The sequence below is a fragment of the Narcine bancroftii genome, unplaced genomic scaffold, assembly GCF_036971445.1.
Source record: "Narcine bancroftii isolate sNarBan1 unplaced genomic scaffold, sNarBan1.hap1 Scaffold_623, whole genome shotgun sequence".
Taxonomy (NCBI): domain Eukaryota; kingdom Metazoa; phylum Chordata; class Chondrichthyes; order Torpediniformes; family Narcinidae; genus Narcine; species Narcine bancroftii.
The window spans coordinates 37027-62992 of record NW_027212149.1 but is presented as its reverse complement, the minus strand read 5'-3'; the positions used below and the strand labels follow the sequence as shown (position 1 = coordinate 62992).

Below are 25966 nucleotides of genomic sequence, written 5' to 3'. Positions count from 1 at the left end.
ATAGATTATTTTAGAGCACATTATACCACCCTATGGGCTGGTGGGAAACATAGACTTTGACCAAGGAAGTCACTTCACCTCTAAGATACCAAGAAATAAAGCAAAAGATAGAAATAAAATGTGATTTTCATATCCCATGGTATTCCCCCTTCCTCAGGGCAGTGAGAATGAAAGAATCAGACATTGAATAAACAATTGTCCAAATTTGTGCTAGAAACAAAGTTACTGTGGACAAAATGACTATAGTCTGACTGCGAATCCAAAGGTCACCTGAAAGGGATGTCGGATTGACCCCTATGAGATGCTTTTCAGAGTGTCATTTTTGGGAAGAGAAGGGAAATTGCCAACTGTAGAAGTCACTGACCAATTTCTAAAGAATGATGTCTCGGCTCTTGCTTCTTCTTTATTAGTTCTTAGGAAGAAGGGTCTTTTGGCCCAGATACCTCCACTCGAATTTGCTGTCCACCAAATACAAGCAGGTGATTGGGTTCTGGTGAAGGTATGGAGGGACTCCAAGCTTCAGCCAAGTTGGGTAGGACCATTTCTAACCCTCCTGACCATTGAGCCGGCGATAAGAACTGCCAAAATATGGTGGACAATTCACACCAGAGAGAAAGGACTGGTGGACACCACTGCTGAGCCGCCAACTTGGCAGATACATCCCACCAAAGACCTGCTCAAGAACCAGCTGAAAAGACATTGATGGTCATTAGAGCAGGACTTGGACTAGTTTGTGAAAGATAATTTAATAGCGATGTACAACCCTCCTCCTTCGGTAGTAAGGAACATGAGATGGTGGTGGATATGGTGGACAGCGTTGGTCATTGGAAACCAGAGTGGGTCCAATGAGATTCATACCCCAATAGGGAGAGGATTAGAATCCACCCTCAAGCCTTCAGGGCCAGTAAAGTTCACCATGACCATCCCCGAGAGTTCTAAACTGCAGGTGATTCAATGTCATGCTTGTAGCTTAATAAAATGTGGTGGGGTTGAGAGTCAGAGATGACATAGTGTTCAGGAGAAACATATGTGTCTTAATAGACTCTGTCCCTATTGGTGTGATGCATGGTGGACCACCCAGACCCGGTGCTGGACGGCTGGTACAAGATCTGGTACTAAAATGTCAGATATCAATCTGGAGAGGACACTTTGCCATTAACTGCAGGAACAAAGAGTGTAATCCTATCTATATGACCATTAAACAAACCTCAGGGATTGAGGAAATCAATGGAAAAACCTACTCAAAAGGGGTAGATGAGAAATCAATTTGGAATGGGTATAAACATCAGGGGAAAGGACCCGTTGGCGTGTTGATTTAGAATAATCGTAGAAGGATCCAAGACTAATCCAACTGATCGTACCTTCACAATAATGCCCAGCGAGAAACCCTATACTCCATCCAATGATCTGAAAGTAGTAAAGATAGTGGAGGTAGAGGACCTTAGACAGACGATTGAGACAAGTTATGGCGATACAAATGTCTGGGTAGAATAGTTAAAATATACAGTGAAGGGTTTAAAAAAGAGCAATTGCTATGCATGCACTTATAGCACAGGTGATTCCATTTCCGCTGGGTTGGGATAAAGACAGACAAGGAATGAGGTGAACGATGGCCTTGTATCAGGATAAAATGGCCTGGGGTAACCAGTCCTGTAAATCTCTGTCCCTGATTTCCCTCCTGCTCTGAAGAAGGATGTCCGGATTCCGCTGGCATTCTCGGCTGTGTCAGGAAATCACACCGCCTGAATTTCTAGACAAAAGGAAGATAGTTCACGAGGAATGTAGGAAATCTACAATATGTATAAAGGTACGAGATGTGACAGAGGAGAGGGGAGGGCACTACTCAGCCTTGAATGTACCTCGAATGGATCTATGGTGGTTGAGCAGAGGCAGGATCCTGAGACTGATTCTTCCTCCCAACTGGAAGGGTACCTGTGCAATCATTCAATTGGCCATACCCTTCACCTTGAAATTAGAATGGGAGAAGGTAATAGGGATAAAGAGAAGTAAGAGGGAGTTCCTGGGAACGTCTTTATGTAACCAAATTTGTATTGATTCAATTGGGGTGCCAAGGGGAGTACCTAATAAATTTAACGCACGCAATCAGATAGCAGCAGAATTTGAGTTAACTATCTTTTGGTGGGAAACTATTCATAAAAAAACGTGGACTGGATAAACTATATTTACTACAATCAACAATGGTTCATAAATTATATCCTGGATGCTGTAAAGGGGATATCTGATCAATTGGATGCCACCAGTCGCGTGGCATGGGGAAACAGAATAGCGCTAGATATGGTCTGAGCAGAGAACGGAGGAGACTGTGTAATGCTAAGTGGAAATTGGTGTACTTTTATCCCACACGATCCAGCCCAGATGGAACTATTACAAAAGTGTAGCAGTGCCTCTCCACCCTGGCTGAGGGGTGGGCACCTCACTAACTGGGTGGCTGGAGTTGTACTTTGGAAAATGGGAGGGAGTAATCGTCTCCATACTGCCCTCCTTAATACTGGAGGTAGGGGTACTAACTGGTGTGGGATGATGTATTATATATGCCCTGTGTGCGCGGGCTTACACAGCGGCTTATTGAAACTGCAATTATGAAACAAATGCCCTTAAGGGACATAGAAGATGGGTCAACACGGGATAATCTGTATCTACTTGACATTGAAAGCTTTAGAAAATGGAAGAGACTCGTGGGATGATGTTATCCAAATTGGAGGCATTTTATGGTTCTATCTCCAGTGATGAAGAAACAGTAGAATAAATAAAAAAGGAGGGGCGGGATTGTGGAAAGTAGCCAAAGGCCTGTTTCTCGAGAGTTAATATGGCTGCCCAGAGAAAGCCGATGGGTACCTTAAGGGGAGGGTGGGGGGTGGGGGGTTGCGGTCTGCTAGAATACCAAGGAAGGTCACTTCCTGCAAAAAATTGCAGAGAAAGCCAAAATGATACCAAAAAAATTGCGAAAGAACTGGGCATCATACCAGATAAGGATGAGAAGAAATAAAGGTAGGGGGTAGTGAAATAAGGTGAGTGGGAGATGGAAACTAGGGCGGGCTTCAATACAAGGAGAGGAACATCTTTTGATAGGTTAAACGTACTTATCAATTACTCAGTGAACTAACCAATTAAACTAACGGAGGAGTGGTTATTAACACAAAGAAATGTAGAAAAAAAGGTTGTTGAATAGCAGTGTGTGTGCCTTTCTGAAGGAGACCCGCTCTTGCAAGAACGTTGAATAAAAAGGTTATATCGCTTCACCTATTGACTTCAAAATTATTTAATCAGTGAGCTGTGTTTCTCACACAAATTAGAGTGGGAGAATTATTTAAGTGCTGGGAAAATTGGGGCTGTGGCCAACTTTTCTACATTGGATAAGGGTGTTTCACCTGCGCCCAAGGCTAAGTTTGTGGCCAATGGACAAATTACCTGAGCCTTCCCACTGAAAAGATCATGCAAGGCAGGGTTTCCCGCTATCTCCAGCGCAATTTTTGTTTAGCCATGGGGTCATCAGCCGTGGCCATTTGCCAGGATTCAGTCATTAAAATTTTCAGAACAGGGCAGGAAGAGCATAAATTCAATTTATTTGCTGAGATGTTCTGACAGATCTGACAGACCTGACACACTCGTTGCCCAAGTAGCGCTCCACTCTGGAGGACAATGGGGAGATCTTTGGGTATAAGATCAATTGGGATAAATAAAAATCATGTCACTTATGAAGGGAGATTACAGGCAATGTCAATAAAATAGTCAACTAAAGTGTCCGCAAAATGGAATCAAATATCAAGGAGGTAGAAGAGATAACAACTCAAGTAACATATACAAGTTGAACTACCCCTCCCCAGCCCTCACTTGGGAAAATTGAGGAGGATTGAAATAGCTGGATGTCCCTGGCCATTACACTAGTGGTGTCACAAAGAGGGGAGGTGACACAGATGGGGAGATGATGTCACAGAGTGGGGCAACTGCTGATGTGTTGCCATAGCTGAGCTGCACCACGCCAGAGCAGCACAAGTAGGATGTCTCTCCTGGAAGGGCAATGAGGCCCACATGAGGGAACATTCCAGGGACCCTCTCTGATCAACGGCGTTGTGTTTGGAAGCGCCCAGGGCCCATGGCTGAGATAGAGATCCTGTCACCGGCTCCACTACTGAGACAGAGCCTCCTCCAGCACCATCCTTCACCCGGTGTGGCCGGAGAGAATTGAGGCCACATTTAACACCCTCTCTCCATCCTGAATGCAAGGCGCTTTCTAGGCAGGTGCGAGAGAGCAGTGGCTTGGGCAGGGATACAGGGATGGGGTCTGTAGCAGTGGAGGTTATGTGGAGGGCAGAATGAAAATATCGGGGTGCACCACAGGCAGAGGGAGATTGGATCAGAAGTAGGGTTGAGCTGGAGGGCTGGGGTGGGAGGGGATGGAAGGCACTGAGGAACCGGGAGTGTGGTATTGGGTGAGAGATGAAAAAAGGATCGAGGAATTGGCGTGGGGCGCGGGTGAGGTATCTTGGGGAGAGCAGTCTTCGGGAGTGGGAGGGAAGGTAGCTCTTCCAACAGGAATGGTAAAGAGCTCTCCCCTCACCCCAGAATGCGATCTCTCCCACTGTGAGACAGAATCGCCCTTCCACACCCTACAACACCGGATTATGGAACCTGTTCCATCTTTTCCCACCTCCCCCCCAACCCATCCCACCACCAACAATCCCAGATCAAGGTGCTGGAAAGCGTTGCTGGTGTGGCGACTCAACAGCGTTTAGCAATGAAGCAAGGGGCTCCTTCCACTCCATGAGATGTCTTGGGGGATGAAGTCTCGTTTGTGTTGTGGAAGGTCTCAGTCCTGCTGAGCTTTTGGAGTTGGGGAGGAATTCAGATGCTCTTTCTCCCTTGGAGCATGCTGGAGAATGAGGGGTGACCTGACCCTCTTGGAGAAGGAGGGTTGTGGACAAAAGGAATGGCTCTGAACCCTGTCCCCCCCAGGGAGATGGTTCTACTTAGAGAGAAGTTTGGTGTATCACAAACACTTTATATGCATATTATCAAGTGCAAGATTTATTTGTTAGAATATTTTGGTTAAATGAACTTTGAGAAATTTATTGTTGATAAGGGCAAAAAGGGATTTGTTTCAGAAATGTATGTTACTACAAGAAAAGATGACGAATGTGGATATATTTAAAACATATATGCTTCTATATGCCTATATCTGTGGAGGAGTGATCTGATATGTGTCTTGATAGTGTTATGAAGTTAATAAATGTTCAATATAGTTTGGTTTACGATAACTTTTTGCATCAGTTATATTAAACTCCTGAAAAATTGGAAATAGATGGGTTTAGTTTGTCAGATTGGTGTTTTCGGTTTGGTGAAAAGACAGGTACTTCCTTAGATTCAGTATGGGAATGTACAAAAGTTAGGCTCTTTTGGGAACAAATAATTAACTTTTTGTGAGGTTTGTTCAAAATAGATCTATATATCGACCCATGGGTATGTTTATTGGGATATATGAAGACGATAATGACAGGTTTACGATTGGAGAAACCTCAAATTGCATTTATACGTCCACGGTTGGCAGTAGGTCGAAAATGTCCCGCTGTCACTTGGAAAAATGATGTTGAACTGAGTATACAAAGATGGCAGAACAAAATTCAATCATGTATTCATTTGGAAAGGATAAGTCGTTCTTCATAATGATAAGTTTGCTGTGTATGATAATTGAAGCTTCGATGTCGATAACTGTATCTTGTTCTCTTCTGTTGCATCTTTCTGAAATATCTTCTCCAATACTGCAATTTCTTTTTCTAAATCTTGAAGTTCTGCTTTAAGATGCTTCTTCACTTTTGCTGTGTAACGAATAACTTGACCCTGTATGAATCCTTTTAAAGAACCCCATAACGTAAATTTACTGTGAACTGATCCCGCGTTTGTTTCTGAAAAACCTTAATCTGATCGTTGACATACAAAATAAATTCAGGGCTTTGTAGCAACATCTCATTAAATCTCCAACGATAGTTAATTCCCGCCATCTCGGAAACATTACAGGAAATTAAAAACAACGAATGGACTGATAAAATCCTACTCTTGTACACAGCTTGTTCAATCCTACCCTGCAAATGAGCTGATTCCCAAAAAAATCTATTCTTGAGGATGACTCATGACGAGCTACATAAAAAGAATAATCCTTCTCAGTCGGATTCATCCGTCGCCATATTTCAACCAAATTTAAACCCCCCATCAACTCAATTATTCTTTTTGCCAATTTGGTTTCCTTCACAATTTTTGGAGACTTAGCCAACAGTGTATTTGGAACGTATGTGTTTAGATGTTAAACAAAAGTTTTATTTCTGATGAAAGGTGTAGAGACATAGCACACCATCCAGCAACCTGTCATAATCGGTCTGACTGTGTTTTAAAAAAGGCTCCGATGTGGGGAGGGTGTAGGGGGGACGGGGGAGGAGGGAGTTTGTAGGGGTTAGTTTTAGATTAGATATATTTTGGTTTTGTAAAATTCTTCAATAAAATTAAAAAAAAAATAGAGTCTGGAACGAACCACCAGAGGATCAATTCTGACATTGAGGTGATGTTTGGAAGAAAGTTCGAGGGAAGGATAGACACCATGTTGGACAAATGGCCAGTTCTGTGCTCTCTGGGTGTGTAAATGCTACTGCTTCTGCCCCACAGAAGATAGCAATAAGGCCACAAGAGTGGTGGCCACACTGGAAATAGGAGGTGCCCTACACAGATGTTTAAATTATCGGCAGTGGGTCTTTCGGTGTGGTGTACCAGGCCTGACTGGTGGATGGTGGAGAGCTGATAACCATCACGAAGGTCTTGCAGGGCAAAAGATTCAAGGTGATGGGGATGAACAATTTTTCAGAAATGGGACAGCCTGAAATTTAAATTTAGACATGCAGCATGGACACAGGTCCTTTCATCAAATAAACCCCTGCGACCAAATTACACCCAATTGACCTACACCCCTGATGTGTTTTTGAAGGGTGGGAGGTAACTGTGCAGCTGATGGAAACCCACGTAAGGCCAGGGAGACGGTGCTGGATTCATACCCCGGTCGCTGGCTCTGTAACACCATTGCACTTACCGCAACACTAACCGTGCCACCTCTTGGCGAGCGAATCTGCACCAAGACACAGTGTGACCAGACTAGCCTAGTTCGCCCGCCCGGGGTATTAATGCTGCCTCATTAAGCATATTTAAAATTCGGGTAGATAAATTTTTACATGATAGAGGAATTAGGGGATATGGGGAGAAGGCAGGTAGGTGAAGTTAGGTCATAAATTAGATCAGCCATGATCGTATTGAATGGCGGAGCAGGCTCGATGGGCCATTTTTGGCCTACTCCTGTTCCTATTTCCTATGTTCTTATGTTCCAAACATAAGGGTGGAATAGTAGATTTGAACTTTCCACAAATTGACTGGGACTGATGGCTTGGAGTCTGTCAAATGTGTCCAGGAAAGTTTTTCAATCGATAAATAGAGGTACCAACCAGAGAGAAGGCAGTAATGGATCACCTATTGCCAAACAAGACAAGAGGGACATATGTATATGGGGGGGGGAATATTTTGGGTCCAGTGATTTGTTTCAAGTTTATTATGGAGATGGATTGGCCTGGTCTTTGGGTTGAGATTCTAAATTGGAGAAAGGGCAAGTTTGAGGAAATGAGAAAGGGTCTAGAAAGCATGGATTGGGACAGGTTGTTCTGAGGCAAATGTGTTCAGTCAGTGGGAGGCTTTCAAAGTGGAAACACAAGGTCTGCATGTGAAGATTAAAGGCAAAGTTAGCACGCAGAGGGAACCTTGATTTTCCAAAGAAGAGAGTGGTGTACAGCTGATACAGGCAACAAGGAGCAAATGAGGATCTTGAGAGGAGGATTAAAAAATGCAGGACCAAATTAATAGGGAAATCTGGAGGGACAAAATTGGTCCTCTTGTAGATCAGAGTGATCACTTATGTATGAAGCTACAAGAGATGGGGGAGATCTTCTAGCTTTTTCTTAAAGCTCTTTTTGCTCAGGAAACTGGCACAGAGTCTAGGGGAGCGAGGCATATAAGCAGTGAGGTCAGGGAACCTAGATAAAGAGGAGGAAGTGCTTGTAGTCTTAAAGTGAATCAAGGGGGATAAATCCCCAGTTCCCATGGAATTTGAGGGAGGCTGGTGCAGAAATTGCAAGCGCCCTGGCAGATAGATATAATAATATCCTGAGCCACAGGTGAAGTGCCGGAGGATTGGAGGGGAGCTCATCTTGTCCCGTTGTTTAAAAAGAGGCTCCAAAAATAACCTAGGAAATGATAGGCCGGTGAGCCTAATATCAGGAGTGAACAAGTCATTAGAAGGTGCTCTAAGAGATTGGATATAGAAGTATTTTGACAGTTAGGGACAAATAAGGACCAGCCATCACGGCTTTGTGCACATACTAGGAATATTGATGAAGAGAAGACTTGTCTATATGGACTTGAGTAAAGCATTTAAGAGGTTCCCACATGGGAGGAAGGTTCAGTGGCTTGGTATTTCTGGTGATGCATAAGTTGGTTTCAGCATTAGCTTTGTGCGAGAAACCAGAGGGTGGTTGTGGATGACTGGCTCTCTGACTGGAGGCTATGACTCTTGGTGTGTCTCAAGGACATCCCCAAATTTTTTAGACCATCAACCCCTTCATGGAACGTTTGATCCCTCATCGACCCCCAGGCATGGAATCCCGACTGTTTGGCGGTGTGTTGTTGGGGGGGTGGGATGACTTGGCCGACACTGGATGGGTGGGGGTGGGGGCACTATCAAAGGTACAAAGAACACAAACGCTCAGTCTTTCCTCTCGTTCTCTACAGAAAATATGGCCACCATCAAGCCCTGCTCTTGCAAGAGGATGGCCACCACTGCCATAGGTGCTATTTTCGGTTGATCCACCCCTGCTTTCCACCACATAGATTTGATTGGCCCCAGTATTATCGAGCACCAGAGCTCATCTTTAGAGCTCCTGACTACATCTCAAATACCGGTGAGTTATAACCAGACTTTAGGAAGGCAGCCCTGTCACTTGAGGCAAAAAGGCAGAACTGTCCAGCACAGAGAGAGAGGGTTATCCCGTAGGGAAGAAGTTGATGTCACGGGTTGGGGGGTGTTGGGCATAGAGATTGAGGTGGAGAGAGTATCCCATGATGACTGAGATGGTGATGTCCCAAATAGAGAGGGAGGGGAGCGTGTTGAGTGTTCTCATGTAAAATAGAGAAAGCTTCATCCAAGGTAGGAAGAGATAGATTGAGGCAGAGTTATCCGAGGGAGAGATGTGACATAGAGAGGGATGAGGGATATGCCAGAGAAAGAGGGGAGAGGTGCCAGAGAGGGGGAGGATGAGAGAGGTGCCAGAGATAGAGGTGCCAGAGAGTGGAAGCAAATCTAAATAGGTCATATGCATTAAATGGTAGCTATTGAGATGTGCAGAGCTACAAAGGGATTTAGGAGTGATGGTAAATAGTACCCTCAGGGCTGATACTCAGGTAGATGGTGTGGTGACGAAGGCATTTGGAATGTTGGCCTTCATAAATCGGAGTATTGAATTCAAGAGTAGGGAGGTTATGATGACATTGTACAAGGCATTGGTGAGGCCAAATTTGGAGTACTGTGTACAGTTTTGGTCCCCAAATTATAGGAAAGATATAAACAAAATAGAGAGAGTGCAGAGAAGGTTCACGACAATGTTGACAGGATTTCAAGGTTTGAGTTACAGGGAAAGGTTGTGCAGACTGGGGCTTTTTTCTCTGGAGTGTAGAAGATTGAGAGGGGACTTGATAGAGATGTTTAAGATTTTAAAAGGGACAGACAGTAAACGTGGATAGGCTTTTTCAATTAAGAGTGGGGGACATTCAAACGAGAGGGCATGGTTTAAGATTGAAGGGGGAAAATTATAAGGGGAACATGAGGGGAAATTTCTTTACGCAGAGGGTTGTGGGGATGTGGAATGAGCTTCCGATAGACGTGATCGAGGTGGGATCATTGGTTACATTTAAGGAAAGACTAGATAGTTACATGGAGAGGAGAGGACTGGAGGGGTATGGACCGTGCGCTGGTCAGTGGGACTAGGAGGGAGGGGATTTGTAATGGCATGGACGAGTAGGGCTGAACTGGCCTTTTCTGTGCTGTAAGGGGTTATATGGTTATATAGGGTAAGAAGGACTAGGGAGAGGGAGGGAGAGGTACAATGGCAATGGAGGGTGAGGTGCCTCAGAGTGTGTGATATGACGGTGCAGAGAGAGCTTCGTTCACCCGGGTTGTTCAATTGGACAGTCCCCACACTCAACTTCACTGTCTCTCACGTCCCTCGACACCCTGTGACATTGACGCCAGGCCTTCCCTCTCTTGCAGATATCTATTCAGCTGGCTGTGTGTTGACTGAGCTGTTATTGGGACAGCTCATCTTCCCCAGGGACAGTGGGGTGGAGCAGCTGGTGGAGATGATCAAGGTAAGCAATGTTGAGTCAGGAGTGCTGGGGGTGGGTCAGACCCAACCTCACCCTACCCTACACCCAGACCTGCCCGTCCAGATGAGACCCGCAGCAGAAGGTGGGAGAGGGTGAGAGAGCTGATTGGTGGATATATGTGGGAAGGGACAAGCGAAGTGCTTGGTGAATACAGGTGGAAGGGGGAGGGAAATGTTAGGATAGAAACATCGAAACATCGGAGCAGGAGTAGGTCATTCGACCTGTCGAGCCTTCTCCACTATTCAAGGAGATCATGGCTGATCTTAAAGTTCAGTATCACGTCCCTGCCTTCTCTCCGTAACCTTTAATACCCTTGTACTGAAGAAATAGATCTAATTCCCTCTTAAATATATTTAATGAACCTGCCTCCACTGCGCTCTGTGGCAATGAATTCCACAGATTCACCACTCTCTGGGTAAAGAAATTCGTCTTCATCTCAGTCCTAAATGGTTTGCCTATTGTCGTCAAACCATGGCCCCGGGTTCTGGATTTTCCAATCCTTGGAAATATCCCATCTGCATCCATTCTGTCCAGTCCTGCCAGAATTTTATATGTCTCTATGAGATCCCCTCTTCATCTTCTAAACTCCATCGAGTACAATCCCAATTCGCGCAATCTTTCCTCATAAGTCATGCCTGCCATTCCAGGTATCAGCCTGGTGAATCACCTCTGCACTCCCTCCATTGCAAGAACATCCTTCCATAGATAAGGTGACCAAAACTGCACACAATACTCCAGGTGGGGTCTCACCAAGGCCCTGTACAGCTGCAGTAAGGTATCCTTGTTCCTATACTCAAACCCTCTTGATATGAAGGCCAAAATACCATTTGCCTACTTAACCGCCTGCTCTACCTGCATGCTCGCATTCAGATACTGGTGTACAAGTACCCCTAGGTCTCTCTGCACTTCCCCATCTCTTAATCTATTGCCATTCAAATAGTAATCTGCCCTCCGGTTTGTATTACCAAAGTGGATAACCTCACATTGATCCACATTGTAGTGCATTTGCCATGGATCTGCCCAGTCCCTCAATTTATCTAAATCACACTGGAGCTTCCTGACCCCCTCTTCCGTGCACACAACCCCTCCTAGCTTAGTGTCATCTGCAAATTTGGAGATATTACATCCAATCCCCTCATCCAGATCATTAATGTAAATTGTGAACAGCTGGGGTCCCAGTACAGATCCCTGTGGCACCCCACTGGTCACCGCCTGCCACTCAGAAAACAAGCCATTTATCCCAACTCGCTGTCTTCTATCTGCCAGACAGTTCTCAATCCACATCAATACCTTTCCCCCAAACCCATGAGCCTTGATTTTGGAAGCCAGTGGTTTATGTGGGACCTTATCGAAGGCCTTTTGGAAGTCCAGGTACACCACAACCACTGGCTCTCACCCATTTATTTTACCTGTCACCATCTCAAAGAATTCCAATAGATTTGTCAAGCACGATTTACCTTTTGTAAATCCATGTTGACTCCGTCCGATCCCTTCTCTGCTAGTCATATGCACCGCTATTACATCCTTAACAATGGATTCCATCATTTTGCCCTCTACTGATGTCGGGCTCACAGCCCTATAATTCCCCACTTTTTCTCTATCCCAATTTTTAAATAGTTGGGTAACATTACCTACCCTCCAATCCATGGGTATTGATCCTGAGTCTATCGAGTTCTGGAAAATAATTCTTAAAGCATCTGCTATCTGAATGGCCACTTCCTTGAGTACCCTAGGATGTAGATTATCAGGCCCTTAGGATTTATCTGCCTTCAATCCCATCAATTTCCCCAAGAACATGTCCTTAGAGATACTGATTTCTTTCAGTTCCTCCCTTGCATTATGTTTCCCAACATCCTTGGGAGGTTATTTGTATCCTCTCTTGTAAAAACAGACTAAAGTAAAAATTTAATTGGTCTGCCATTTCCTTACTCCCCATTATATATTCCCCTGATTCCGACTGCAAAGGACCTACTCTGGATTTCACCAATCTTTTCCTCTTGACATATTTATAAAAGATTTTGCAGTCGGTTTTTATATTTGTCACCAGCTTACTTTCGTAATTTATTTTTGCTCTCTTGATTAATCCCTTTGTCCTCCTTTGATGCATCTTGAACTGCTCCCAGTCTTCGGTTGTGGTAATTTTTTTGGCCAATGGATATGCTCTCTCTTTGGACCTAATACTGTCTCCAATTTCCCTTGTTATCCACGGTCAGGTCAGACTTGGGGTCGGAAATGACAGTGAGTCAGTGCCTGGTGTCGGGTGAGAGGAGGAGGAGGAGGAGCTGGGAGTTAATTGGGGTTAATTGGTAAGGGGCTAATAAAAGGAGTAGAAAAGGAGGGAGCGGCCATCGTGGAGCGTCAAAGTGAGTGAGTGGACCAGTGAAGGAGTGGGGACTTTGGCTCGAGGAGTGTCCCAGTGAAGTAGTGGGGACTTTGGCTCGAGGAGTGGCCCAGTGAAGGAGTGGGGACTTTGGCTCGAGGAGTGGCCCAGTGAAGGAGTAGGGACTTTAGCTCGAGGAGTGGCCCAGTGAAGGAGTGGGGACTTTGGCTCGAGGAGTGGTCCAGTGAAGGAGTGGGGACTTAGGCTCGAGGAGTGGCCCAGTGAAGGAGTGGGGACTTTGGCTCGAGGAGTGGCCCAGTGAAGGAGGGGGGACTTTGTCTCGAGGAGTGGCCCAGTGAAGGAGTGGGGATTTTGGCTCGAGGGACTTCAGTGAGCAGGGGCTAAGAAGGAACTTATTAGTCAAGGGTATTATAGTAAGAAAGGAGGAAATGGAGTCAGTTGGGGTAGTTAAGTGCTCCAATTGTGGGATGTGGGAAATCAGAGACTGCACAGCTGTTCCTGACGACTACACCTGCAAAAGGTTCATCCAATTGAATATAATGAGTGACCGTGTTGGGGAGCTTGAGCTGCAAATGGATGAACTGAGGATCATAAGGGAAGCAGAGGCAGTGATAGAGAGGAGTTACAGGGAGACAGTCACCCCTAGAAGGCAGGAGTCAGGGAATTGGGTGACTGTGAGGAAAGGAGGGAGAGCGCCAGTGCAGAGTACCCCTGTGGAAGTGCCCCTCAGCAACATGTATTTGGCTTTGGACACTGCTGGGAGGAACAGCCTATCAGGGACGAGTCGTGGGTGTCAGGTATCTGGCACAGGGGCTTCCCCTGAGGTTCAGAAGGGAAAGAAGGATAAGGATAAGATTCTTGTAGTTGGGGATTCATTAGTCAGAGGGACAGATAGAAGGTTTGTGGGATGAGATCGGGGATCCAAGTTGGTCTGTTGCCTCCCTGGTGCCAGGGTTAGGGATATCTCTGATCGAGTACATAGCATTCTGCAAGGGGAAGGAGAACAGCCAGAAGTCGTGGTCCATTTGGGGACCAATGACTTAGTTAGAAGTGGGGATGAGGTCCTGAAACAGGATTATGTAGAATTTGAAAGGAAGTTAAAAAACAGGACCTCCAAGGTAGAAATCTCTGGATTGCTGCCCGTGTCACGAGCTTGTGAGGGTAGAAATAGGAGGATGTGGAGGATGAATGAGATGGTGCAGGGGGCAAGTGATAAGATTTCTGGATCATTGGGATATCTTCTGGGGAAGGTCGGACCTGTACAAGAGGGACGGTCTCCACTTGAACTGGAGGGGGACCAATGTGCTGGCAAGCAGATTTGCTAGAGCTGTGGGGGAAGGTTTAAACTAGTTTGGCAGGGGGGTGGGGAACAGAGTGTGAGAGCAGTGTCCAGGGAGTATGGCCACCTAGATAGGAATAAAAAAGATAAGAAAGGTAGGATGGAGATAAGGGTAGAAGGTAAAAAAGAGAATATATGTGAGGGTCATTCTCTGAGATGCATATATTTTAATGCAAGAAGCATAGTGAACAAGGTAGATGAGCTGAGAGCATGAACAGATACTTGGGGTCACGATATTGCAACTGGCATCTTAATATTCGTGGATACATTTGCTTTAGATGTGATAGATCAGTTGAGGTTCTGGATTGGAAAAGAGCAAATTTCGAAGGAATAAGAAGGGATTTGGGGAGTATTGAGCGGGACAGGATATTTTCTGGTAAGGATGTTAATGAAAAATGGAGGATATTCAAATAAGAAATTTTGAGGGTACAGAGTAGTTATGTCCCAGTGTGGATCAAAGGAAAGGCTGGAAGTCATAGGGAGGCTTGGTTTTCGAGGAATATTGGAAATTTGGTTAGGAGAAAAAGGGAGGTGTACAAGAGGTATAAAGAGCAGGGAGCTGAGAAGTTGAAGGAGGACTACAAGGAGTGTAGAAGGAATCTTAAGAAAGAAATTAGAAAGGCCAAAAAAAGGCATGAAGAGGTATTGGCTGACAGAGTAAAAATAAATCCAAAGGGTTTCTATAAGTACATTAAAAGTAAAAGATTAGTGAGGGATTAAATTGGTCCCCTTGTAGGTAGCGAGGGTAGGCTGAGTGAGAAGTCAGAGGAAATGGGGGAAATTTTGAATGATTTCTTTGCCTCGGTATTCACGAAGGAAAAAAATGTTGAACCAGTTGAAGTAAAGAAGAATCGTGGGGAGGTCCTGAAGCATATAAGGATAACCGAGGAGGTAGTGATGGCTGTGTTAAAAAAGATAAAGGTGGATAAATCTCCTGGACCGGACAAAATATTCCCTATGACACTCAGGGAGGCTAGTGGACGGTCAGTGGGGCCATTAACAGAGATATTTAGGATGTCACTGGCCACGGGGGTGGTGCCAAAGGATTGGAGGGTGGCGCATGTTGTTCCTCTATTTAAGAAAGAGTCCAAATGCAAACCTAGGAATTATAGGCCTGTAAGTCTGACGTCTGTGGTGGGCAAGTTGATGGAAAGTGTTCTGAGGGATGGAATTTACAATTTTTGGAGGTACAGGGATTGATAGGGAGTAATCAGCATGGTTTTGTCAGGGGTAGATCATGCTTGACAAACCTGATTGAGTTCTTCGAGGGGGTTACAGAAAAGTTTGATGAAGTGAAAGTTGTGGATGTTGTCTATTTGGACTTTAGTAAAGCTTTTGACAAAGTTCCCCACAGGAGGTTAGGAAAAAAGGTAGAGGCATTAGGTATAAATAAGGTGGTAGTGAAATGGATTCAGCAATGGTTGGATGGGAGGTGTCAGAGAGTCGTGGTAGAAAATTGTTTGTCCAATTGGAGGCCGGTGACTAGTGGAGTTCCTCAGGGTTCAGTCCTGGGTCCACTATTATTTGTTATATATATAAACGATCTGGATGTAGGGGTGGAGAATTGGATAAGTTTGCGGATGACACAAAGGTCGGTGGTGTTGTGGACAGGGAGGTAGATTACCGTAGATTAAAAGGTGATTTAGGAAGGCTGGAGGTGTGGGCTGAGAAATGGCTGATGGAATTTAATACAGATAAATGTGAGGTGCTGCATTTTGTAAATGCAAATTTAAATAGATCATAAACATTGAATGGTAGACAATTGAGGCGTGCAGAGCAACAAAGGGATTTTGGAGTTATGGTAAATAGTACCCTCAAGGCTGATACTCAGGTAGATGGTGTGGTGAAGAAGGCATTTGGAATGTTGGCCTTCATAAATTGGAGTATCGAATTCAAGAGTAGGGAGGTTATGATGAAATTGTATAAGGCATTGGTGAGGCCAAATTTGGAGTACTGTGTGCAGTTTTGGTCACCAAATTATATGAAAGATATAAAGAAAATAGAGAGAGTGCAGAGAAGGTTCATGAGAATGTTGACAGGATTTCAAGGTTTGATTTACAGGGAAAGGTTGTGCAAACTGGGGCTTTTGTCTCTGGAGCGTAGAAGATTGAGGGGCGACTTCATAGAGGTGTTTAAGATTTTAAAAGGGACAGACAGAGTAAATGTGGATAGGCTTTTTCATTTAAGAATGTGGGAGCTTCAATCTCGAGGACATGGTTTAAGATTGAAGGGGAAAAATTATAAGGGGACCATGAGTGGAAATTTCTTTACGCAGAGGGTGGTGGGGATGTGGAATGAGCTTCCGATAGATGTGGTTGTGGCGGGATCATTGGTTACGTTTAAGGAAAGACTGGATCGTTATATGGATAGGAGAGGACTGGAGGGGTATGGACCGGGTGCTGGTCAGTGGGACTATGAGGGTGGGGATTTGCTACGGCATGGACTAGTAGGGCCGAACTGGCCTGTTCTGTGTTGTAAGTGGTTATATGGTGATATAGGGTAAGAAGTACTAGGGAGAGGGAGGGTGAGGTGCCTCAGAGTGTGTCATTAAATATATTTAAGAGGGAATTAGATCTATTTCTTCAGTATAGGGGTATTGAAGGTTACGGAGAGCATGCGGAAACGGGGTACTGTCTTTGTTGCTCTGCACATCTCAGAGCTTCACCCTGTGTCTGACCCCGAGTTGTCCAATGGGACAGTACACACACTCAACTCCACCGTCTCTCACGTACCTCGGTACCCTGTGACATTGATTCGAGGCCTTCCCTCTCTTGCAGATATCTATTCGGCTGGCTGTGCATTGGCTGAGCTGTTATTGGGACAGCTCATCTTCCCCTGGGACAGTGGGGTGGAGCAGCTGGTGGAGATGATCAAGGTAAGCAATGTTGAGTCAGGAGTGGTGGGGTGGGTCAGACCCAACCTCACCCTACCCTACACCCAGACCTGCCCGTCCAGATGAGACCTGCAGCAGAAGGTGGGAGAGGGTGAGAGAGCTGATTGTTGGATATATGTGGGAAAGGACAAGATAGGTGCTTGGTGAATACAGGTGGAAGGGGGAGGGAACTGTCAGGATAGAAACATAGAAACATCGGAGCAGGAGTAGGTCATTCGACCCTTCGAGCCTGCTCCGCCATTCAACGATATCATGGCTGATCTTAAAGTTGAGTACCCCGTTCCCGCCTTCTCTCCGTAACCTTTAATACACTTATACTGAAGAAATAGATCTAATTCCCTCTCAAATATATTTAATGAACCTGCCTCTACTGCCCTGGGTGGCAATGAATTCCACAGATTCACCACCCTCTGGGTCAAGAAATTCCTCCTCATCTCGGTCCTAAATGGTTTGCCTTTTATCCTCGAACCATGGCCACGGGTTCTGGATTTTCCCATCCTTGGAAACATCCCATCTGCATCCATTCTGTCCAGTCCTGCCAGAATTTTATATGTCTCTATGAGATCCCCTCTCAATCTTCTAAACTCCAGCGAGTAGAACCCCCATTCACACAATCTTTCTTCCAAAGTCATTCCTGCCATTCCAGGTATCAGCCTGGTGAATCGCCTCTGCACTCCCTCCATTGCAAGAACTTCCTTCCTTAGATAAGGTGACCAAAACTGCACTCAATACTCCAGGTGGGGTCTCACCAATGCCCTGTACAGCTGCAGTAAGTTATCCTTGTTCCTATACTCAAACCTTCTTGATATGAAGGCCAACAAAGCATTTGCCTTTTTAACTGCCTGCTGTACTTGCATGCTCGCCTTCAGAGACTGATATACAAGTACCCCTAGGTCTCTCTGCACTTCCCCATCTCTTAATCTTTTGCCATTCAAATAGTAATCTGCCCTCCGGTTTGTATTACCAAAGTGGATAACCTCACATTTATCCACAATGTAGTGCGTTTGCCATGGATCTGCCCAGTCCCTCAATTTATCCAAATCACACTGGAGCTTCCTGACCCCATCTTCCGTGCACACAACCCCTCCTAGCTTGGTGTCATCTGCAAATTTGGAGATATTACATCCAATCCCCTCATCCAGATCATTAATGTAAATTGTGAACAGCTGGGGTCCCAGTACAGATCCCCGTGGCACCCCACTGGTCACCGCCTGCCACTCAGAAAATGAGCCATTTATCCCCACTCTCTGTCTTCTACCTGCCAGACAGTTCTCAATCCACATCAATACTTTGACCCCAAACCCATGAGCCTTGATTTTGGAAGCCAGTGGTTTATGCGGGACCTTATCGAAGGCCTTTTGGAAGTCCAGGTACACCACATCCACTGGCTCTCCCCCATTTATTTTACCTGTCCATCTCAAAGATTTGCAATAGATTTGTTTAGTGCAATTTACCTTTTGTAAATCCATGTTGACTCCGTCCGATCCCTTCTCTGCTAGTCATTTGCTCCGCTATTACATCCATAATAATGGATTCCATCAGTTTGCCCACTACTGATGTAAGGCTCACCGACCTTTAATTCCCTGCTTTTTCTCTATCCCAATTTTTAAATAGTTGGGTAACATTAGCTACCCTCCAATCCATGGGTACTGATCCTGAGTCTATTGAGTTCTGGAAAATAATTCTTAAAGCATCTGCTATCTGAATGTCCACTTCCTTGAGTACCCTAGGATGTAGATTATCAGGCCCTTGGGATTTGTCTGCCTTCAATCCCATCAATTTCCCTAAGACCATGTCCTTAGAGATACTGATTTCTTTCAGTTCCTCCCTTGCATTCGTCTCTATGTTTCCCAACATCCTTGGGAGGTTATTTGTATCCTCTCTTGTAAAAACAGAACTAAAGTAAAAATTTAATTGGTCTGCCATCTCCTTATTCCCCATTATATATTCCCCTGATTCCGACTGCAAAGGACCTACTCTGGATTTGACCACTCTTTTCCTCTTGACATATTTATAAAAGATTTTGCAGTCGGTTTTTATATTTGCCGCAAGCTTACTTTCGTAATTTATTTTTGCTCTCTTGATTAATCCCTTTGTCCTCCTTTGATGCATCTTGAACTGCTCCCAGTGTTTGGTTGTGGTAATTTTTTGGCCAATTGATATGCCCTCTCTTTGGACCTAATACTGTCTCCAATTTCCCTTGTTATCCACGGTCAGGTCAGACTTGGGGTCGGAGGAGACAGTGAGTCAGTGCCTGGTGTCAGGTGAGAGGAGGAGGAGGAGGAACCGGGAGTTAATTGGGGTTAATTGGTAAGGGGCTAATAAAAGGAGTAGAAAAGGAGGGAGCGGCCAGCAAGGAGCGGCGCAGTGAGTGAGTGGCCCAGTGAAGGAGTGGGGACTTTGGCTCGAGGACTGGCCCAGTGAGGGAGTGGAGAATTTGGCTCGAGGAGTGGCCCAGTGAAGGAGTGGGGACTTTGGCTCGAGGAGTGGCCCAGTGAAGGAGTGGGGACTTTGGCTCGAGGAGTGGCCCAGTGAAGGAGTGGGGACTTTGGCTCGAGGGACTTCGGTGAGCAGGGGCTAAGAAGGAACTTATTAGTCAAGGGTATTATAGTAAGAAAGGAGGAAATGGAGTCAGTTGGGGTAGTTAAGTGCTCCATTTGTGGGATGTGGGAAATCAGAGACTGCACAGCTGTTCCTGACGACTACATCTGCAAAAGGTGCATCCACTTGTATATAATTGGTGACCGTGTTGGGGAGCTTGAGCTGCAAATGGATGAACTGAGGATCATAAGGGAAGCAGAGGCAGTGATAGAGAGGAGTTACAGCGAGACAGTCACCCCTAGAAGGCAGGAGTCAGGGAATTGGTTGACTGTGAGGAAAGGAGGGAGAGGGCCAGTGCAGAGTACCCCTGTTAAAGTGCCCCTCAGCAACATGTATTTGGCTTTGGATACTGCTGGGGGGAAGAGCTTATCAGGGACGAGTCGTGGGCGTCAGGTATCTGGCACAGGGGCTTCCCCTGAGGTTCAGAAGGGAAAGAAGGATAAGGATAGGATTTTTGTAGTTAGGGATTTATTAGTCAGAGGGGCAGATAGAAGGTTTGTGGGATGAGATCGGGATTCCAGGTTGGTATGTTGCCTCCCTGGTGCCAGGGTCAGGGATATCTCTGATCTAGTGCATAGAATTCTGCAAGGGGAAGGAGAACAGCCAGAAATCGTGGTCCTTGTGGGGACCTATGACTTAGTTAGAAGTGGGGATGAGGTCTTGAAACAGGATTATGTAGAATTTGGTAGGAAGTTAAAAAACAGTACCTCCAAGGAGGTAATCTCTGGATTGCTGCCCGTGCCACACGCTAGTGAGGGTAGATATAGGAGGATGTGGAGGATGAATGCGTGGCTAATGAGATGGTGCAGGGGGCAAGGGATAAGATTTCTTGTTTATTGGGATCTCTTCTGGGGAAGGTCGGACCTGTACAAGAGGGACGGACTCCACTTGAACTGGAGGGGGACCAATGTGCTGGCAAGCAGATTTGCTAGAGCTGTGGGGGAAAGTTTAAACTAGTTTGGCAGGGGGGTGGGGAACAGAGTGTGAGAGCAGTGTCCAAGGAATATGCCACCTAGATAGGAATAAAAAAGATAAGAAAGGTAGGATGGAGATAAAGGTAGAGGTAAAAACGAGAATATATGTGAGGGTCATTCTCTGAGATGCATATATTTAATGCAAGAAGCATAGAAAACAAGGTAGATGAGCTGAGAGGATGGACGTATACTTGGGGTCACGATATTGTGGCAATTAGTGAGACCTGGCTACAGGAGGGGCAGGACTGGCAACTTAATATTCCAGGATACATTTGTTTTAGATGTGATAGATCAGGGGGTAAAAAAGGAGGAGGAGGTGCTCTGCTTGTTAAGGGGGACATTACTGCCGTGAGGTGGCAGGATGGTATGGAGGGATCGACCAGTGAGGCTGCTTGGGTGGAATTGAGGGGTGGAGGAGGCAAGAGGGTGCTAATAGGGGTGTATTACAGACCACCCAATGGGCCAAGAAAATTAGAGCAACAAATTTGTAAGGAGATAACGAATATGTGTGAAAATCATAGGTTAGTGATCATGGGAGATTTTAACTTTGATTGGGATACACATACGGTTAGAGGGCAGGATGGGCTGAAGTTCGTTAAATGTGTTCAGGATTGTTTTCTAAATCAGTTAGTAGAAGAACCGACTTGGGATAGTGTAATACTGGAAAACCTGTTAGGGAACGAGCTAGGTCAGGAGGCGGACATTAATGTTGGAGATCCAATTGGGTCTAGTGATCATAATTCTGTAAGTTTTAGGGTAATTTTAGGGAAGAGCAAGGAGAGGCCTAAAGTTGAGGTTCTGGATTGGTAAAGAGCAAATTTCGAAGGAATAAGAAGGGATTTGGGGAGTAATGAGCGGGACAGGATATTTTCAGGTAAGGATGTTAATGACAAATGGAGGATATTCAAATAAGAAATTTTGAGGGTACAGAGTAGTTATGTCCCAGTGTGGATCAAAGGAAAGGCTGGAAGTCATAGGGAGGCTTGGTTTTCGAGGAATATTGGAAAGGGAGGTGTAGAAGAGGTATTAAGAGCAGGGAGCTGAGAAGTTGAAGGAGGACTACAAGGAGTGTAGAAGGAATCTTAAGAAAGAAATTAGAAAGGCCAAAAAAAGGCATGAAGAGGTATTGGCTGACAGAGTAAAAATAAATCCAAAGGGTTTCTATAAGTACATTAAAAGTAAAAGATTAGTGAGGGATAAAATTGGTCCCCTTGTAGATAGCGAGGGAAGGCAGAGTGAGAAGTCAGAGGAAATGGGGGAAATTTTGAATGATTTCTTTGCCTCGGTATTCACTAGGGAAAAAAATGTTGAACCAGTTGAAGTAAAGAAGAATCGTGGGGAGATCATGAAGCATATAAGGATAACCGAGGAGGTAGTGATGGCTGTGTTAAAAAAGATAAAGGTGGATAAATCTCCTGGACCGGACAAAATATTCCCTAGGACACTCAGGGAAGCTAGTGGACGGTTAGTGGGGCCATTAACAGAGATATTTAGGATGTCACTGGCCACGGGGGTGGTGCCAAAGGATTGGAGGGTGGCGCATGTTGTTCCGCTGTTTAAGAAAGGGTCTAAATGTAAACCTGGGAATTCTAGACCCGTGAGTCTGATGTCTGTGGTGGGCAAGTTGATGGAAAGTGTTCTGAGGGATGGTATTTACAATTATTTGGAGGTTCAGGGATTGCGAGGGAGTAATCAGCATGGTTTTGTCAGGGGTACATCATGCTTGACAAAACATTTTGAGTTCTTCGAGGGGGTTACAAAAAAGGTTGATGAAGGGAAAGTTGTGGATGTTGTCTATTTGGACTTTAGTAAAGCTTTTGACAAAGTTTCCCACAGGAGGTTAGGAAAAAAGGTAGAGGCATTAGGTATAAATAAGGTGGTAGTGAAATGGATTCAGCAATGGTTGGATGGGAATTGTCAGAGAGTCGTGGTAGAAAATTGTTTGTCCAATTGGAGGCCGGTGACTAGTGGAGTTCCTCAGGGTTCGGTCCTGGGTCCACTATTATTTGTTATATATATAAACGATCTGGATGTAGGGGTGGAGAATTGGATAAGTTTGCGGATGACACAAAGGTCGGTGGTGTTGTGGACAATGAGGTAGATTACCGTAGATTAAAAGGTGATTTAGGAAATCTGGGGGTGTGGGCTGAGAAATGGCTGATGGAATTTAATACAGATAAATGTGAGGTGCTGCATTTTGGAAAGGCAAATTTAAATAGGTCATATACATTGAATGGTAGACAATTGAGGCGTGCAGAGCAACAAAGGGATTTAGGAGTTATGGGAAATAGTACCCTCAAGGCTGATACTCAGGTAGATGGTGTGGTGAAGAAGGCATTTGGATTGTTGGCCTTCATAAACTGGAGTATAGAATTCAAGAGTAGGGAGGTTATGATGAAATTGTACAAGGCATTGGTGAGGCCAAATTTGGAGTACTGTGTACAGTTTTGGTCACCAAATTTTTACAAAGATATAAAGAAAATAGAGAGAGTGCAGAGAAGGTTCACGAGAATGTTGACAGGATTTCAGGGTCTGAGTTACAGGGAAAGGTTGTGCAGACTGGGGCTTTTTTCTCTGGATCGTAGAAGATTGAGAGGGGACTTGATCGAGGTGTTTATGATTTTAAAAGGGACAGACAGAGTAAACGTGGATAGGCTTTTTCAATTAAGAGTGGGGGAGATTCAAACGAGAGGGCATGGTTGAAGATGGAAGGGGGAAGGGCATGGTTGAAGATGGAAGGGGGAAAATTTTAAGGGGAACATGTGGGGAAATTTCATTATGCAAAGGGTGGTGGGGATGTGGAATGAGCTTCCGACAGACGTGGTTGAGGCGGGATCATTGTTTACGTTTAAGGAAAGACTGGATCGTTACATGCATAGGAGGGGACTAGAGAGGTATGGACCGGGTGCTGGTCAGTGGGACTAGGAGGGTGGTGATTTGCTAAGGCCTGGACTAGTAGGGCTGAACTGGCCTGTTCTGTGCTGTAAGTGGTTATATGGAGTCTCCTTTTTTGGTTTATTTTTATGCCAAACCGGTAGAAACGATTTTTGCAATTTCTCCATTAGATCTGTGAATGCTTTCCATTGCCTATCCACAGTCAACTCCCCCATAAACCACCAAATCAATCTTACTCAACTCCCGTCTCATACCATCATAATTCCCTTTATTTAAATTCAGGACCTTAGTCGCGGTTTTAATTTCATCACTCTCCATGTCGAGTGAGAATTCGATCATATTGTGATCACTCCAATCCAAAGAGCCTCGCACAACAAGAGTGTCGATTAGCCCCTTATCACTGCATAATACCCAATCAAAAATGGCCTGCTCCCGAGTTTGTTCCTCGACATATCGGTCTAGATATTGGTCGATACAGGGAAAGGGGACTGGCAAGTGATTGGTTGATACAGGAGGCTGGTGAGAGGGCATTGGCAGGTGATTGGAGGATGCTGGTGGTGGAGAAGGGGGGGTTATGAGGGGATCGGTGGAAGCAAGCGGGAGATGGTCAGGACAGCGTAAGTTTCTCTCTGACTGGAGGAGGACGCGGTGGGTGTGATGGGCAGTGGAAATGGAAAGAGGGAGAGTTTGGAGGGTGGGACTTCCTGGTGAGTGGAACCGTTAACATGGCTGAGATGGATGATGGGTCACTGGACTGTGAATGGAACCCCACTCCTGTCTTTGTGTGGGCCAGGGCTGGAGAATGAGTGGAGGCTTGTTACTCCTCCATTGAACAGTGCCTTCCCTGTTTAGGGAAGCCTCCACTCCGCAGTCCTCGGGCTCGCCCCATGTTCATGATTGAGTTTTCCAAGGAGATGATGAAGGAAATTGAGGAAGGTAAAAGGGTGGAAGTGCTACTCTTGGATTTTTTTGAGGTTTTGGGCTAGGTCACCACAGTGGCCTCATTCAGTACGTCCTGAGGCATGGGATCCATGGAGCCTTGGTTGTTTGGATTCAGAATTCACTTGCCTGCAGAAAGGAGAGAGTAGTAGTAGATTGAACATGGCCTGTTTCCGCTCCGTAAATGGTTATATGATGATATGGAACATATGATGCCTGGAGGTCAATGCTCCGGTGTCCTGGGACCCCTGCTGTGTGGTTTTTTTTATGAATGTCGATGGGCATGGACGGGTGGGTACGTCAGCGGATGAATCAAAAGTAGAGGTGTTGTGGACAATGTAGAAAGTTGTCATAGAGAATTGGCAGATGGTGATCAATCTGGAGAAATGTGAAGTGATGCACTTTTGAAGGTTGTATTTGAGGGCAGAGTTCGTGGTGAATGGCAGCATTATTAACAGTGTGGCAGATCAGAGAAATGTTAAGGTTCATCTCCATAGATCTCTCAAGTTTGCTGCGCAAATTGATAGGTTGGTTAAGGAGGAGTATTGTGTGCTGGCCTTGATTAATCAGGGGAATTGAGTTCAAGAACGGAGAGGTAAAGTTGCAGAACTCTAAATCTTGAGTCAGACCACACTTGGCTGTTGTGTGCATTCCTGGTTGCCTCATGACAGGATGGACGTGGAAGCTTTGGAGAGAGTGCAGAGGAGATTTACGAGGATGGTGGCTGGATTGGAAAAGGTCTGATGAGGCAAGGTTAGCAGAGTTAGGGCTTTTCTCTGGACACCAAAGAAGGATGAGAGGTGACTGAAATAGAGGCCCACGAGATGAGGAGAGGTACAGATTGGGTTGACAACCAGCACATTTATTCTGGGGCAAGAATACCAGAGGACTCCAAAATAAGATGAGAGGATAAAGGTTTAGCGGAGACGAGAGCGCTATGTTTTGTCACACAGTGTAGTGGGTCCCTGGAATGCGTTGCAGTGGTGATGGTCAAAACTGGTACATTAGGGATATTGAAAAGACTCGAAGATAGGTACGTGAATATAAATTCATGTGAGGGAAGGAAGGGTTATATTGTTGTGGGGTAGGTTCGGATGGATCAGCTGAAGGGGCTCAACTAGTCCGTGATTTGTCCAACACTTTGCTGCCATGAAGTGGAGCCTGAGCAGAAGAGACAAGATCGTGGGTTCCTCACACACACCTGATCAAAAGGAGTGGAACTGGAAAGGCTGCAGTGTGGGGATTGGGGGGAGTGATTTGGATCCTCCTCAGTCAACGTGGTCAGGTCCAGGAAACAGTTCCTCATTAACACATGCTTCTGTTCCCAGGAGAAGGAGCAAACTATGGAGATGAGCCAGGTGTCTACAACCATCTGGCCTTGCAGTGAAGAGGGATGGACAACCCCATGACGGCCTGAACCCCTCCCCCTTCCCCTCCCACGAGCAAGCACCCCATTTTCACCCATTCTCCTTACACTTCCCCTTGCCTTTCCCCCTTCCAAT

At 45.4% G+C, this 25966-nt stretch overlaps 1 protein-coding gene across 1 annotated transcript; it reads left to right on the top strand.

Moving 5' to 3' along the window:
- The first annotated feature begins 1693 nt into the window (after positions 1–1693).
- LOC138751036 (uncharacterized) lies at positions 1694–25966 on the top strand. Its single transcript, XM_069913134.1, has 6 exons — positions 1694–1987; positions 3986–4014; positions 4128–4256; positions 8833–9002; positions 16940–17037; positions 25793–25966. Exons 1-6 carry the CDS (start codon positions 1694–1696, stop codon positions 25871–25873), a joined length of 801 nt encoding a protein of 266 aa, XP_069769235.1. The 3' UTR covers positions 25874–25966.

Bases quoted from the DNA above. Each gene is read 5' to 3' on its own strand.
- LOC138751036 (XM_069913134.1), top strand. From the start codon at position 1,694: ATGTCCGGATTCCGCTGGCATTCTCGGCTGTGTCAGGAAATCACACCG. The intron at 1,988-3,985 runs GTAATAGGGATA...GTGTTGCCATAG, and splicing joins TGAAATTAGAATGGGAGAAG to CTGAGCTGCACCACGCCAGA. The intron at 4,257-8,832 runs GCAGGTGCGAGA...CGTTCTCTACAG, and splicing joins GAATGCAAGGCGCTTTCTAG to AAAATATGGCCACCATCAAG.